The 17,291-nt window shown below is 39.0% G+C and overlaps 1 protein-coding gene across 6 annotated transcripts in view; it reads right to left on the reverse strand.

The window, feature by feature from the left end:
* Window positions 1-818: 818 nt before the first annotated feature.
* Window positions 819-17,291, reverse strand: part of RIMKLB (ribosomal modification protein rimK like family member B) — a 58,320-nt gene continuing 41,847 nt past the window's right edge. For 2 of the 6 annotated variants that reach the window (XM_055808902.1, XM_055808897.1), the window contains exons 6-8: window positions 15,286-15,489; window positions 1,273-13,839; window positions 819-1,018 (exon numbers count right to left, since the gene is read on the reverse strand). In XM_055808902.1, the coding sequence (XP_055664877.1) occupies window positions 13,376-13,839; window positions 15,286-15,489 (668 nt within the window). In that variant the 3' untranslated portion in view covers window positions 819-1,018; window positions 1,273-13,375. The remainder of the gene's footprint in view (window positions 1,019-1,272; window positions 13,840-15,285; window positions 15,490-17,291) is intronic. The other 4 variants (XM_055808901.1, XM_055808903.1, XM_055808898.1 and 1 more) reach the window with 4 other exon arrangements.

A 17,291-nucleotide genomic window follows, 5' to 3' on the forward strand; every position in this document is an offset into this window, starting at 1 on the left:
TTAAAATTTAATTTGGTCAAGCATTATAATGCATTTGCCACAGCCCTTTGAAAGATTTAGCCACAAGGACAGAAGGAAAAGATTACAAAAAACCTGAACACTCTACCTTGTCAAGAGGCGTTCACTGATAGTGTACCAACTCACTATCTTGCTTCCCTTTTTTGCTTCACTTTTGTAATACAAATTTCAAGAAGGCACGTTACAGAAATAGCATTAGTATATGTCTAACTCTCTACAGTGTTTCACTAACAACAAACCAAGAGAGATGTGCAAGATGTATAACCTAAAGTTGTAAAGGTTAGCTTTCTTCAGAAACAATATTTAGTAAAAGTTTACATGACCATGTCTATAACAAGCTCCACCATGGCCTCAAAATCCAAAGGCACATTATCTAATAGCTGAAGTACCTCTGACAGGTTAACAGAGTTGCAGCTCTGTTTCTCTCTAGTAGTCACCAAAGCTATCAGTGTAACATGGTCAGCATAGTATGATTTTCCTTTTAAAACTCAAGAGATTTGTGTTCTCAGTGACTTAGGTGAACTCATAACACGACTGATAAAACCAAAGGCCTGATACTGAGGTTTTCCAAGGCATTTGGGAAGAATATTTGTATAAATATAAAGCATTTTAGAACTCTTAGGAATAAAATTACGTACGTGTGTGTGTGTGTGTGTAATATAATGAAGAATATCCAATGTGTTTTACTGTTCTGGCTTAGCTGCAGCTTTGATAAAAAATCAACAGATTTCTGAAGTTAACCAGCACTTCAAGGGGAGTTGGTGCAGAAGATACCAAAAAGAACCTCACACTCTCATCAATCAGAATTCAACTCTTTTATTCAGCTCTCCATGTCAGTAGGACAGTGTTCATTATGACTGTTAACCCCAAGTGTGGGGACCACCCCATTCCACATTGCTGCTGGTCCATCCTTGCTTCCCTTCATTGTGAAGGGAGTATTATCAAGAGGTAAGTGTCCCCATAAGAGGGAAGAGAAGACCTCCTGGTGGCGCAGAAAAACCTAGAGAAACAAATCATTGAAGAAGTTAGTCTTTTTCCCCAAAATAATAATATCAGAAATTTAAGCACACATCATAAAAAAAGATCTCTGAATTGTCATTTATCTGGCTTCCTCGATAGCTGCATTACAGGTGCACCAAGGACTGAGCCATGGGTACCAAACTCCTCTTCTGACCTTGGAAAAGGCCTTTCCAGGTCAAGGAGTGAGATGCAGTGAAGGCTGTGTTCTAAAGGTTAAGATCTAGTTCCTGTTACCTTTCCTGTGGGTAGAGGAGTTCAGTCTCTGCAACTGATGATCCAGCATCTTTCACAAGTATTACATTCCTGTGGAAATATTTCATGTGGAGGAAAAATTGTGTAAAAGTTTAGCAAAGTCAGACTGCAGCCTCTTTCTGCCTAGTTCTCTCACTGATAAAGCTTCAGTATTTGCCATCTGGTAAACAAACATTTCCATTCAGGCATGGACAAGCATTCCTACATCACATTACATTTGCACTACTCCTCCCATACATTGTTGTAAAGATGGGGTGGGAGAGTAACCATAACATCTGTGTTGTTTCTGTTGGCCTTGTGTTTGTTAGATGGATGGGAAAATATGCACACAAGCATACTAAGTTTCCTCCTGGAAAAATCACAAAATACTATACAAGTTTCAGGCTTAATACACAATACCACTGAACAGACAGAATCCAGACAATAAATACTAGCAGGCAGTGCTTTGCACAGCAGTAGCAAGGAATAAGAGAAACTGCACACGCACCCTTGGGCAAACCACACTTCTTGTAAACACCAGATATGAAGTATTTACAGTTGCACAAAAGTCAACGCGACATTCCCATTCCTTATCACGGTGTAACTGAAACAGTCATCTTGACTCCTGGCCTCCCGCTACATTGGTAAGACAGAACTGAAAGGATACCTGCGTATACAGCTACTGCTTAGTCTTCTCTCTCTGCTTCACGGCACCTTCCCGTTTAGTCCAGGTAACACTGTGTACAGTTTTCACCTCTCCAGTTCCTTTCTCCCCAAAATGTAAGTATTTTATGACAGAGATAAACTAAGCATCAAGGAAGCTCAGTAGTATCACTGCTTCCACCATAAACTGGAAATCTGCATAGAAAAAAATGCATGACTGGCCAAAGAGGTAGCAACAACTGGGTTACTGGCTAATGTAATATGGATTTGTCCTCCCTCTCTAACAGCAAATGCTATTTTTTACAAGAGATATCATCCCAATAAATTCTGGAAATTAGCATATATCTCTGAAAATGCATTAATGTGATAAATTAGTTTTTTCTGATTACAATACTTTATTGAAAATAATTCCAATGACCTCTAATAAAATTTCATTTCTTTTCCATTCCTGTATTAAAATTACTCAATTATACTGCAATTTGTCTAACACAAAAATTAACTCCTGATTTAGGAAACTGTATATATCATATTACATTAAACCACAGATTAACAGAGTAAGGAAAAAGGAAAAGCATTACATAAGGGAAATTTAAAAACTCGTTGATCAAAAGCCACTGCACTTTCTAGTGACAGCTATACAGAATATTATTGACAAAGACTTCTGCCACTACTGCATATATTGCAATAAAAACATAGAGCCCAGCAAAATCTTCCATGGAGGAAAAAAAAAAAAAAAAAAAAAAAAGAGACTTCCACACTCTGTCCTCATCTGGTCAAGGCCAAGATTAGCACAGCTGACCGTCTGTGATTATAGAGCATTCCACACTGGTTTGCCCTGTTTGACCAGACTCAAGCCTACACACCAGAGACATTTCAGCAGCTATTTTTTTTTAATAAGATACATGCACATCAAAGCAGCACATCAAAACATTCTGAAAGGAAAGAGAAATGGTAACAGAAGATGCAATTCAATGTATGCAACACTTTCAAAGTCCTTTCTCAGGTGTTTCTTTGTCTCCTCTTATGAAAAGATAAACCAAAAAGCCTTCTCCCTGGCAACATCAAGTACTCAACTGGCACTAGACTTTGGATATAACTAGTCATGTAGTTCTTATGCATTTTGACTGCTTAACCATCCTGCCTCCTACAGAAATGGACAACAGAATGACATATTTAACTCCCAAACATATTTCACTCTTTACAAACAAACAAAAAAATCTATTACACTAAGACAGTGTACTATATGCAGTTGCATACAGCAAACTGCCTCCAAATAAAAAAGCTGACACACAGAAATTCACATAAATCTTTTATAAGCCCTTCCCCCATACACACTTGGCAGAGCTTACACTGACATACTACTATGCAAGCTCTGTGTACTCAGTAACGCTTGTACTGTTTCTAAATGGAACAAAAGGAGGATGCAGAAATACCTTGCCCAAGCACAATGTAAATGTTAATTTCTCTATCAGCCTAATCCGTAATCCGCTTTTCAGTTATCGTGAGGAACCTAACCATTCCTCCTTTCACATAAACACGACCCCTTGCCTACCCATGGAAGCCTATAATAAGAATGAAAAATATTCTGCATTCTTCAAATCTCTACCACATCGAAGTTGCAGAGAACAAGATGCTTTGCTATGTCACATGTAGTAGAAAAAAAAATATAAATCCTCTTGTATTGACAGCCACATGTGAAAACACGGAGGATCTGGGAGAGTACTCTAAATTCCTGCTTGTTTTACACCCAAAATCTTTGCTGAACGTTGACTCTAAGTCACCTACAATTGTCCCCTTGCTCAGCAGTTCTTTACTCCTTACTATGCTGAGAAGCAAAAGGCTACAGGTTTATCTGGGCAAATAAGCCCACGTTCAGGGCCAGGTAACCACCCTTCTTCCCAAGTATTGCGGTCATCTAAACTCAGTGCAGCACACCTTAATCCACGTTACCATCCATCCTAGTAGGCAACTGCTACAGTCAGTTTCCATACCAACAGTTCTGTATCAATCTCCAGCTCTCCTCCTTGATACCCAGTTCCCAAAGGCTAGCATGCCTAGCATATATTACATACAGGATGTCTGGTGAGATTCTGCCTTAAAACAAAAATTTGGGAATGCTCAACATCAGCAAAAGCTGTTTTACTGCCTCATCTCTATCTCTGCTGATAGACTGACATATGCTTCAGACTCCTTTGCCTCTATCACCAGAATTCACTTTCTCTCTTTCACATCTCCAGTGTGAATGCATTTTAAAAAATTTTCTATGAGCTTCATCTCACACATAGACTTTACTCATCATCCTATTTAATGGGACCCTTTTCAAATCTCCATTCAAAATATTTTTCACTTTGTACAATTGATCTCCTTTCACTTTGCAATAACTCAGTTCTGGGATTTCCAGCCTATGGTTCACATAACACTTAAAGGCAGCACGAAAGCGAGATGCCACTGAGAAAAGCACACCAGTTGTCCATGATATGTACCTGATATGTACCTGATATGCACTGGAGACTATTTAGTTGCCTGGTATCAAAACCTCTGATCCAGCTTAGTTCCTATATGTAAGCATTGTTCCTAATTTTATGTGACTACCCCAGATAACAACAGCAAACTGAACTGGAATTTATCAACTAACACTTAGATGTAAGTGGACTAGGAACAGTTAAAATGCAAAAGCTACTGTGGTGTTCTGTATATTGGTATATATTCTGACCACAACCTTTTCCCCAATCCACTTGGATACATTTCTCCACATCTTCAACTGATCCACATCCAAACTTCCCCTATGCCAGACTGCTCATCAGTGCTTCCCCATCCTGCTGTTCTCTCCTCTTTCACTTTCTTTTCAGAAAGAGAAATCATCCTACTAGAGGTCCGTAATTTAATCTCTGGTAGGACACTTACTTAAAAAGGAGGTTCTGTTATACTGGAACATACTAATGACAAGTGCAACAACAATTCTTTGATGTCTACATCAGCCATCTCCTAACTGGAGTGCACATTCCCCAGCAGGTTACAAAAGCCAACCCATAAGACTACAGGAATTATTGCACCATTAATAACTACAATGAAACAAATGTTTAAAATTGTGTTCATTTCATCTTTATCTCACCCTTTTTTAATTTCTGGGTTTGTGTATGACTTATAATGTACACAGTAGTACATGTACATAACAACTAAACATTGCATGCTCAAAATGTTTTTTTACTGATAGCAATGTGCAATCAAAAAAGTTTGAGACACCACTGGTCTACTAGATAACTGAAGAGGTGGTTAGAACTACTAGCTGTTAGACATTAAGTAGAAACATGGTATGTTCTGCATTTCACACTTTCAAAAAGGATTTTAACTGTTGGTGCTTTGAACACTTTTTCTATCTTGAGATATATGAAGTCTCCATAAGTAACACTGCCCTTTACTATCATAGTTTTTCTAAAGCATCTATCCTTTCATCTATACGGTGCTCTATTACCACTACACAGTAATTAGTATCTACATAAGATTCACAGAAGAGAATAATGGATCTGGGGTTTGATTTTTCCTGTTAGAGCTCTTACTTAATATTTCCAGGTTTGGGACTGATAGCATTTGGGTACTTGAGAACATTTTGCACTTTTACTTTGTTCCTGTTCTTACCTCCCCCTTACATAAAAATCCTTTAACATTTTGTAGAAACAAATTTGTCTTAAATGTTATGTAAAGACATTTCAGCATCCCAATTAATAAGAAGTCCTTAAATCCTTTTCATTATATTGTAATGGGCTAATGACTGGTACAAACCCAGGAAACAATTTCTCTTCTGTACTTACAACTTTGGATTTACTGATATGACTAGATAAACTAATGAAAAAGAGACTAGGATTCAGAAACAGAGGAGAGAGTCTTAAAGAGGATTTTTATATATAGAAAATGTCATACCAGAATTTTGAAAAATTAATCTAGATTCATTTGAATACGTGTGCACCATCGCACCCTACTGGACAAAATTAGAGTGATTTAAGGATGTGATTTAGACTTAATGCCAAACCTATTTATTTGTTATAGGTGATGCTGTTGTCCCTAAATCTCAAGCAACCATCACACATCACATGAAAATTCTGAGTTCTTAAAGTGTCATTACAGCATGAGGCTGCTTGCTTATAATATGCATTTGTAAACCACACTCCTTGCACAAAAAGTATGCCTGTTGACAATACCACGATCTGAGTTCTTCACACTCAAGGGGGTACAAAGCCTTTGAGTCAAAGGAACCAGCCTTTGATGTGAAATGCTAACTATATGTATACACAACAGTCATTTCAGTTATCACCAAGTAACATTGTGATAGAATACTGAAGAACATTTCAAGAAGAGACCTGCATGTACAAGAAGTACATAAGAGAATCACCCCAGAAGCAGCATTGCATAGCAGATGGGCAAAAAGGAGCAGATGAGCTCTCAACCTATGAGGTTGACCATTGGCTTACAGTAAGGATGCGTTTCACCTCAATAAAATAAAAATCCACAGGTAAAGACAGTAGAATCTTTCTCATTTATTCCCTGTTTCTTAAACCAGGTTAAAACAACCATGTCACCAATGGCGTAACCACAACTGATCATCCTGTGGAGCAGAGAAATGGATGGACTAGATAAATTCCTTCTAGCCTTATTTTCCAATACCCTTAAGATGCGGCAACTTTGGCAAAGTTTAGTACTTTAAGATATATACTCTGCCTTAAGAGGCAGTGGGGAAAATGGAATGTTGAACCAAAGATCAGAACCAGGACACACGGTAACCAAACACCAAATCAGACAGATCAATGTGTCTATTGTACTACACTAGCCTTTTGATGGTTAGAATTCTGTAAATTAGACTCACCATTCAAAGGAACAGTTCAGGGACTCTGCCTCTCCTCCGTCCCCCTTACTTCAGTTAATATTTTGCAATCCATTTCTCCCCGCACTGGAGGTTCCTCAGGTCAGTCACATGAGCTTCTGCTGCTGCTGCTGCCACCTACCAGTTTTATTACTCTGTTGCAGCAGAAGGGCATATAGAAGAAGTTCTTGTTCAGCACGCACATAATCATCATCCTTTGTCTAAGATGTCATGGCTTATTCAAGTTCTACAACATACACTAGGCAAAGCACTGGGCACAACCAAGATCAATACAAAGCTTTGAAAGCCATTCCATGAAGAGGAAGGAGCATGATCTGTAAAACCACCTTTCAAGCAACATTAAATATTGACATTAACTTCTGCAGAATGCAGCAAGTTTTGATCAACTCTCCTCACCAATGACCATTTGCAGACACTGCAAAGAACTAGCATTGTCTTTCTTTCATGAAAATCTTCACATAGTGTATATATAATTCAGGGTGGAGACACAAAACTGTAAGCCAACATGAATTTTGTTAACGAATCTGAGGAAAAGAAATTCTTTTAGACATTATTACAAAACCACACATCTCTCCCAAAAAAAGACACCCAACCACATGCCTGAAAGTGTTACACCCGTGTCCTATAGCAGCTGATGCACAAAAATATACACAAATAATGGAATAGGCCTGCCCAGTGCTGAGACGCAAGAAGTGGGTGTGTCTGAAAGGAAAAAGCATTGGAAACATAAGTATAACAGGTCTGTAAAATTATCTTGCAAGTAAAATTAAAGACGCAAATTACACACTCAGTTATACCAGTGAAATTATGTATCACTCCACTGACTTTCACAGAGCGACTCCAGGTTTATCTCAGTGTAACCCAGAACAAAATTTGGCTCTAAAATTATTCCCTCCCACCTTAATTTGAAGCTGCAATTTGTGGTAGTGCTGATAAATTTGCTGTGTTTCAGGAAAATATAACTTGAGAATATGAGAAGTAGACTATTATATGATATTGAAGAGTTATTCATGTACACAGGAAAAATCTGAAACAAGTGCTAATTCTTTATAGATGTCATGGGAAATAAAATACTGCATCAGGAAACTTTGAAGCCTGTCTGTAGGCTCATATTCTTCTGCTTTGAATGATATTTTAATTGTCTTGATATTTACCTCTGAGTAACATACAGATTCTCCTCCTTAAACGAAGTAAAAAAATATTAAGTTCTCAGCACTTTTAAGTGGTTTGACATTAAGGGAGCAAGTTACCAGAGGAGGATATAATGTACAAGTACTGCGATACAGCAGTAAGGGCAATGTAAAATGCATCGCCCCATCCTCCACAAACAGAAATAATGAGCTCCACAGTCTTTTACTTTAGCACACATATTCTCCCATCTGTCCTCTTTACAGGATACTGCTCTATTGAATTTTAATAGATTTAATTTAACATTCATACTAGGTTTTCATACCTATCAATTCCTAATTGATGCAGTTATATTTTATGTTCACTTAGCAAATGGAAAGCATCATCTCTTTCAAAACCCTCAGCTAAAATAGTACATTAGAAGGCAAACTACCTGGAATCAATAAAAACGAGGTGGAATCAATGCATTATAAAACTATCCCTCATATACTTACATGAGGGGACTCACTTTCGTCTCACCTGAGTAAAGCAAAGGAAAGTGACAGTTTTCTTAAAGGTCAACATGTATAAGGAGGGAAAATAAAGAAGAAAATAGGATTTTCTCTAAATACCACTGTTAAAGAAATCATTCAAGAAGTTTCACCACAATGAACTGATGGGAAGAAAGGAAGACAGACAAGTTAGCAAGCTTATGAAGGGTACAGTAAGAGCAGAAAAGAGTCAATTTACCTGAGAACAGGTCGGTTTTGGATGTCACCAAACTGCTGCGTTTACCATTTTACCCGCTTGCATTACTGGGGGGAAAAGTTTAGGAAGGAACATTCTCAAGGATTTTTCATAAGTTCTCACTCTCGCCATCAGAAAGGGGAGAAGGGAAGGTTTTCTCTGGATTGTTTGACTTTTTTGGCTCCTGAAAAGTTTTGCAAAGAACAGTAACAAAGTGTGAACTGTTAGAACACGTTTCTGTAAAAAAAGGGAGAGTAAGTCACACAAAATAGAGCAACAACAAATGCCACCCGAAATTCGTGCATCTAACTTGTGTCATCAGTTTAAACAAATAAACAAAACAAAAACTTTTCAACTCAAATTGGAAATATGAGAGGACTGGAGGCTTCCAACACCAGGCCAAAATCCACCATCAGAATGCTCCAAAAGTCACCCTCAAAGGTTAAGAAAGACTTAAAGAAATAAAACAAAGGAAAAGGCAGCAAACATCTGGTTATAAATCCTGCAGTGTTCAGTTAAAACAATTCCTACAACAGTGAAAAAATTAAAAATTAAAGAAGGCAGTAGCAACAGAAGTTACCTGTCCGAGCACCTACTATTCCATAGAGAGAACAGGAGTGGGTCGTGTGTCTCACACCAGCCATAAAGCCCAAAAACCTTCTCAAAAAGAGTGAGCCATGAGAAAGATACTGTACATGCAATTTGTTTTCAAAGTCTCTCTAAGCCCTTAAGGTCCCTTATGTATTTAACAGATTTTTGCAGGAAGGGGGAGAAAGATTTAGCAAATGTCACTGGTTTCATTTAGATGGATTTTGAAGTCCAGTATAACATCTGAAGAGGTATCTCCTTCATGTCTGACATACACGGATGTTCCAGAGGTTATTTCCTGAGTAAGTATCACACATGAAAGATAGCACACGAAGTGGGAGAAAATGCTCCCCATCAGCTGAGAACAAAAAATGTTAACAGTCCACGTATGCAGCAAGCATTGACATTGCGTTACGGATGAGGTGCTTTAACATTCCAAGAAAAGGTTTTATAAAACACATTAAAACATTAAATACAAGGCTTAAGATACAATCCGTACATTGACATAGCAAGACATCAATTATAAACATGGGAAGTTGAACAGAAGAAAATCTCCAGTGTTACAAAGAACAAAGTTTCATCAGCTGTAGGTTAAGAAACTTCCTCTTGCAAACAAAAGTTTCTAACTGGCTCTTTCACGCATTAAAGTATACAGAAATAGTTGTATCACCATCAGCTGTATCGGCACTATCGTAACCCAGCACTACATTGACCATTTTTTCAGCACATGCTTCCAAACCCACATACGGAGGTAGTGTTAGTGCGACTGTATGAAAGTTTAGCATGTGGTTTTCAGTGTATGGAACTGAAGGCAATACAGTGTATAAAGCTTATGTCTGTAAAGTTCACCTTCAATGGGAAACACCGCCTGGTTACCCACAGGCTAGATTTATTAGCATTTTTTTCCTTTAAGTAAAAACAAGACAACCCCCCTCACACCCTCAGCCCATTCTGTACGTTTTGCTATTTCAGGAGCAATGGATAAGGGAGTAAATACATGAGACAAGTTTGCCCATTTCTACCAACGAACCCTTAGGCAAGGTTTTCATGCAGTATCAATACCCAATGTTCAAACAAAAGTACATAATGCCTCAAATCCTGTCTCCCTTCCTGACCACTATGCACAACTTATCTCCAAACTAGCCATGGAACCAGCCACAGAGCAGCATCTTAACCCAAGGGAGCCAAACTGTACATCTCTCAATCTGCTGTTTGTCTTTAAAAAAAAAAAAAATATATTCTGTTTACTTCACAAATTTTACTGCTGTAAACCTGGACATTCTTGGAAGGGTGAAAGAAATATAAAGTTCCTGTGAGCCACAAAATGTTATGGAGACTCAAAAACCAGTCCAGAACGTTCAGTTACCAGCTCTTTCCTCTAAAGGTGTTTCCTGTGATAGAAATACAGAGGTTCCACTACACCAACTAGCAGATGTTTACTCCCTGCTGGTATTCCACATGTGCTCAATGTGGGCCACAGCAGAAAAAGGTCAGGATTGACCCTATCAGCCTCTCAAGGAGTGCAGACACCTACCAGTAAAAAGAAGAAAAAAGAAACCACCCAAAACCAACAAAAGCCCCAAAAAAACACCACCACCCGAATTTTCCTTAGATAAACAAGCAAGGGGAGAAGAGCCTCTGGAAGAAATACTTTACTGCTCAGTGACTAGAAAACTAGGTTTCTTCATGTTCTGTGGTTCTGCAACTCTTCATGGAAGTTAAAGACCTTTATATTCTTCAGGTATAACCTGCGCACTTGACAGCTCAGGAAGAAAGATTTGAAAATACCTTTACTGCTGAAGCTCCTTTTGTTGCTGGACCAGCTGGTCCACTCCTGCTTAACACCAACAGTCAACCTTTCACTTGATTTTAATAATAATATTTAATTCTACAAAAAAAAAAAGCCATTTTATTACATTCCTTTTAAAATAAAAAAAAAAACCAAACTGTACAAAGAAGCATGATCAAACCTCCATAAAGCAGGTTAATACTGTTCTGTTTATTGCCTCTTGAAGACTCTCTGCATAGTGTCCGTGAGTTGTGTTTAAGGTCCAAGTGAAGATAAAACAGCAGAGCAGCAGAGAGGTGAGGAAGGGCCACAGAGGTGGGCAGTGCAGAGCCTCAGAGGGTACATGGAACATGCTCCATTAAAGTATCCAGAAAACAGCAGCATTGCACACACAAAACCCCCCTCCAAACAAACCCTATTTTCACAAGATTATTCTTCAATTGTAAACGTTTTACTTTTTGTTTTTTAAAAAACGAGGCTTATCTTTTTTTATATATATATATCTATAGTTCCAGGGCTTTACAAACCCAGAGAATGAGAAAAGAATGAAATGGGAGGAAGAGGAGGGGGAGGAAAAGGAGGGGGAAGACAGGGACTTAAAAAAGACCTCAGTATCTGTTTTGGTTATCCGTTTTCCAAAACAGCTCAAGGCTAATGAGAAAATGCACAGCCAGAAGGACTAAGGAAAATCAGGCAGCCTGGAAAAAAATTAGGAGCTCAACAGCCAAAACCCAAAAAGAAATGAAGCAAAGCAAATGCACACACACAAACACACACAAGTGTGTGCACTCACACCACACACACGTAAGGGTCCAGGATCAATCTGTTAATTGTTTGTGGACCTAGGTAATATAATTTATTTTTTTTAATTCCGGCTGAGCTCTCATCTTTTTTTTTTTTCCTTTTTTTTTTTTTTTGTTTTTTTGTTTTTAAACTTTTCTGTTTTAAATCTACTGCAAGTTTCCCAAAGCTAAGAATTGAGTATTTCTCCCCGGTTATACTCTTTGGATTTCTGCCAACATCAGCTTTTATGTTTAGTGGGGAAAAAGTAAGCCTGGTAAGTATTGTTATGAACTGCAGCTTTATTCTAAAATACTTCTAGATATCTAATCACTTTTAACCAAATTTTCCCTCCTCCACACCTTACCATGTTTCCCCCCACAAAAAAAGGCAAAAATGAAAATAAAATTAAAAAAAAGAAAAAAGAAAAAAACACACCAAACCCCACCAATGTACAGGCTTTAACTCAGTGTTTTCTTAAGAAATAGTCTGCAGTGTTTGCACTTTGGCCACTGTTAAAGATGCAGGCATAGAGAAGGGAGTGTTGGACTAGCATGTATTAAAGAAAAATGAACATTAACATTGCAGATCTCTCTCAAGACTAAAACACTAACAAATACAAGTCGATGCACGTTTGCTTTAAACTAGTGTAATTCTTTTTCACATTGGATTAAACATTATTTTGTATACCAAACATTACAGTGCTGTTTATCTCCTCCAATCATGCAAAAAATAGTTAAAAACATGTCACTTCTGCCACAAATAGAATATGACCAATTCCTCTACATACCTTCCGAAATCAGGATTTGAAATGAGAAAAACACAAGTACTAAAGCCTTCCTTCAAAAGCTTTGTAAAGAAATATAGACACAAAGCTGCCAATTAATACCAAGATGGCACAAATTACAGATTTGTACAGAAAGCTCACATTAAGTCAACTGACACTTCTCTCAGCCTCATCATTTGAAAGGCCGTATGTATCCTGCAAGGTCAGAAAGTGATGACTTTAAAAGGATCCTGAACTTATAGCTCCCATCTATAACAGCAGGAACAGTAGGCGTCCAGGAACTTTGAAATATCTGGTATTTAACACCTTAAACTCACATTGAGAATTTGAGGCACTCAGCAATTTACAGGATCAAGTCTTACAGAGGTAGAAGAGACTTAACTGGTGCAGTAATTCACAGAAGTTTCTAGAGAGCTGCCAGACAGCTTTCTGAAAATCTTCAAGTGAATCATGCTTCAATGCCTGCCTGTGAACACACGTGAACTGCAATACATCTGGGGACCAAAGCAGCATCCAAATAAAATTCCTACTTAGGTTGTGAACTGAGCATCTTCATTAGAAAACTGATGCTGAAGAATCAACACAATTTTATGTTCTGCAAAAAAGCAGGGGCAGCAGTCACAGCACGCATGCCTTTTACTCTTGCTCTCAATTGACACCCCCCCCTTCCTCATTCCTCTGAGCTTCTCTGATAAACAGCATTGCAAGTTGGTTTAAAAAAAAAAATTTACAAGAGAGAGTTCTGTTGGTCATCTATTTACATGTGGCATCATTCCACAAGGAGTTTGATCTCATTGGCTAATAGCTGGTTCATGTTGAATAGAGCCCCCGGGAGCTTGGTGAGCAACTCTCTCTCAGTGGTCTCAGGGTCGCTGTCGACAGAGCTGGAGCTAGCACTCATATTGTCGACAGCGGCACTAGCTGGAGGGCCCAGCTCTGGCTCGCTAGTCTCGCTTGCCGTGGACACCACAGAGAGCAAGGACATGCGCCGCGTCAAGCGACCGGGGGTAAGGAGAGAAGCGGCATAGTCCGCTATGATACCAGCTACATCTAGATTACAAGCCTTGTCAAAGGCAATGAAACCTACATTTGCATTGGCCTCGCAGACGTAGAATGAACCGTCGTCCTTCATCAGCAGGTCAATGCCACACACGTCCATCCCCAGGATGTTTGACACTTGGACTGCCAGCTGCTTGCCTTGTTCACTCAGTGAGCACATCATCCCTACGCCACCTAGAAAAAGTGAAAAAAAAACCAACTTGCTGACTGTAGTCTGGTCACAGGTGACTGACATCCTTCTCAGATAACTGGTTGTTTTTTGGTTGGGAAGCTCCAAAGCGAGCCTGCAAGCATACTGCTGGTGACTCAGAAAGCAACCTCCTTTCCACAGTGACTACTAATCAACTTGAAGCCACAGCAGGATTTCAAAAGATTCTGACCTGCCAAAGGCAGGTCAAGAGTATAACTTGTTTAAAAAACAGTTAAGTGCTGACTTTTTAGTTAAGAAAGATACCGTACATTTTTATGATCCTGGGATGTTAAAAACATGGCCTAACAAACCACCCTTGTTCTTCCTAAGGCAGAGACTTTCCATACATACTTGTAAATTAGCACAAGAAATCTTTCAGCAAAATCAAACCATGTGCTCCTGATAAGACTACAGCTCTAACAGATATAATTTGAGAGAGAAGAGGCTTAAGTCATTATCATCTGCTCATGTCCCTCTCAGCTTGCTATCATAGGTTACTCTCTCTAAAGCAACAGTTAAGGAACATTTGTGTCTGAACCTCAGCTGGTCAGTTCACAGTCTACCATCTAAGTATTACCAATACTGATTTTATCACAACACTTAAGTTTTAAAAAAACAAAAACCAAAAAAAAAACCCACCCCCACCCAACAATGACAATCCAAGAAACATTTAGCAGAAAACCTTTCAGGCTGTATTTCCTTAGCATCAAGTAATAACTAAAACCTCTCAGGCATTTGGGGTGTTTTGACTAACCAAAACTGTACCACCCCACACCTGCTCAGGTTCAGCACTGTTTCAGCTAGGCCACCTCAACCCTCCTACCCTCAGAAGCCCCCCATCCTGCACCCAAAGCCATGCAGAAACTCAGTTCTGAGAATGTTACAATCAGTGCAGCAACCTTCTTCTCTTTTCCTACCAGACGTGGTTCTTTGGGAGAAAAGGCAGCAGGAAGGAGCCTGACAGACTTAATGCAGCACAGCAGCTGCATAATGCAATCCAACTGTTTATTGCCTTCAACAGTTTCCTCCCTTAACACTCTCTTCTACCCTCTTGCCAACTGGCCGTCTCCTCCACCTCCCTCAGTCTCTGTCGTCCTTTTTTTGTTCCTCTTAACAGGATGAAATAAATGACAACACAGCATTAGCATGACACTGCCACTACCACATCAGTTGCTCCATTTGTGTCCCTAGAACTTTCCCCTGCTTTTCATCCGTCCTACCCATTGTATTACTTTGGGCAGAGATTCTTTCTCTTTCTGTGTTTGCTCAACACACATCCCACTTAATCCTTACTCTCATGTTTCCTCTGTAAACCCCCAACAGTACACACAATTAATACAAACTAAAACCTGCAGCTTTTTTCAGTTGGGTTTGTGATTTTTACTAGATTTAAAAATTCTGATCAAAACTATGAACAATGCTTTTCCTACCAAGTGAGCAGTTACTCTGCATCCTCCCATCTGTTGAGCAGCGGAGCATGGTGCCCACCACACGGCCTCCTACTACGATGACACGTACATCCTTGCCATGGGACTCTTTAACGTATTTTTGGAATAAGTAAGGGGCATCATGACGGATCAAATGGCTTAGGTCTGCCAAATGGTGCTTGTCTCGTGCCAGGAACACAGCTTTACCTGTATGAAGAAAAGAACATCAAGATTGGAAGAAGCTACCCATTTGAGCTGTGTCAGTGATTCAGCACATAAAAGTGAAACCTCCGACCAGTACACTGCCCATTCTCACAGGCCCCATCTGTAGCTTATACTCATTTACAAATTCTTCTGTGGTCATCAGTGTTCCACTGCTTCAGTGCTTCTAAATGTTCCAGTAACTGACAGAGTTCAGAAGCCGGGGGGGGGGGGGGGGGGGGGGCGGAGAAAAAAAACAAAGAAAAAAAGGGAAAGGAAACAGCTTTAGATAAAGAAGGTGGTCTTGTAATTTCAAATCCTTTTGGTACAAGTCCTTAATGAGGAAAAAAGGAAGAAATACTTAAAAGAGCAGCAGATATTTAATAAATAACAGTTTCGTTCATCCAAGAGGACTGGACACACAGCCTACAGCTTTGACACACAGGAACCAATGACACAAAACTGTTAAACACCAAGCAGCTAAGAACTCTGAAGTCACCAGTGTGCCACTGCAGAACCAACCTAGGAAGTTGCTGAGAGTTGTTCTTCCCAATACTTACAAGAGCTCACAACTTCAGAGCAAGGCTTTGCAGTGGAACAACTACATTCAGAGGAAAAACACTAGACTCCACAGTATACAAGATAAATTAGCAGAAGATTCCACATGACATAAAATGAATGGAATGTGCTACAATTTTGGAAAAATCCTCTTTAGAAATAACTAGCTTTTGTGCAAGCAAACATCTCAAGAACTTGGATTTTTTTAACCCAAAACACACCCTTTCATTTCCCTTAATTTCTAGACCACACCAAAGACTTATTCATTCTTCTCCAATTTTACTAATACTGATGAAAGTCACTCCTGAAACAGACTCTACCACTTTCTACCTCATATGTAGTCCCACAATATGGCATCCCTTTCCATCTTTAGCTACATTTTACAACTCCTCTTCCCCTTTCTTAAGGGCTCTCTTATGTGTCATGTTAGGTTTATGTTTTGCAATAAGGCTGCACAATATTTTCTGTGGCAGAACTGTCACTCAATTATGCTAGTGTTAACAGAGTACAAAAATCAATTGATAAACTGCCTATCTTAACTAAGGGAACAAAAACGCAGCGGTGGCAGAAATAGAAGAAATAACATGTGAAGAAAAATTCCACCAAGTGCTCCAAAGCCCAACCGGAGCAGCCTCTGCTTTGTCACGATTTATGGTCTCCATAACACAGAACACTGCCCGAGGAACATGGAATTTCTCATTACAAACAGAGTATCAGAATGTAGGCTTAAAAATCATGACAAGAAAGCTAAAACCTCCATGTGCTTTCTCCCATTCCCAACTTTAGCTGTCCTACAGGCACTTAACAATCGTACTATATTCATAAAACTGAATAGGAAGAATGATGCCTTGGAGAGGACCTACTTAGTTCTTGGGAATTATGCAGCATCATGACATCTTGGCAAAAATGAGATTAGCACATGTGCTGCAGCATCAAACTATGCAGAAAAAGGGCCTAGAACAGTATGACTTTTATGCATCAGCCAGTACCTATGACCATGTTTGCCTGATTTTTAAAATACAATTTGCAAATGACCGCTCTTCAATTAATCTGAAGAAGTTTCCCCAACTCTCTTAATGTCAAAGGACATGTACTATGCATAAGTTTGCACTAAAATGCCTGGGATTTGAAGTACTCTAAAGCAAAACCTGTAAACTGAGATTTACATGAATTCTGGCTTAAAAAAAAGAGAAGAAAGTCAAGAGCTGCAAACTCTAGAATTATTTAATAGATCTTAACAAGAGGCAGTG

Source organism: Falco peregrinus, chromosome 6, assembly GCF_023634155.1.
Source record: "Falco peregrinus isolate bFalPer1 chromosome 6, bFalPer1.pri, whole genome shotgun sequence".
NCBI lineage: Eukaryota > Metazoa > Chordata > Aves > Falconiformes > Falconidae > Falco > Falco peregrinus.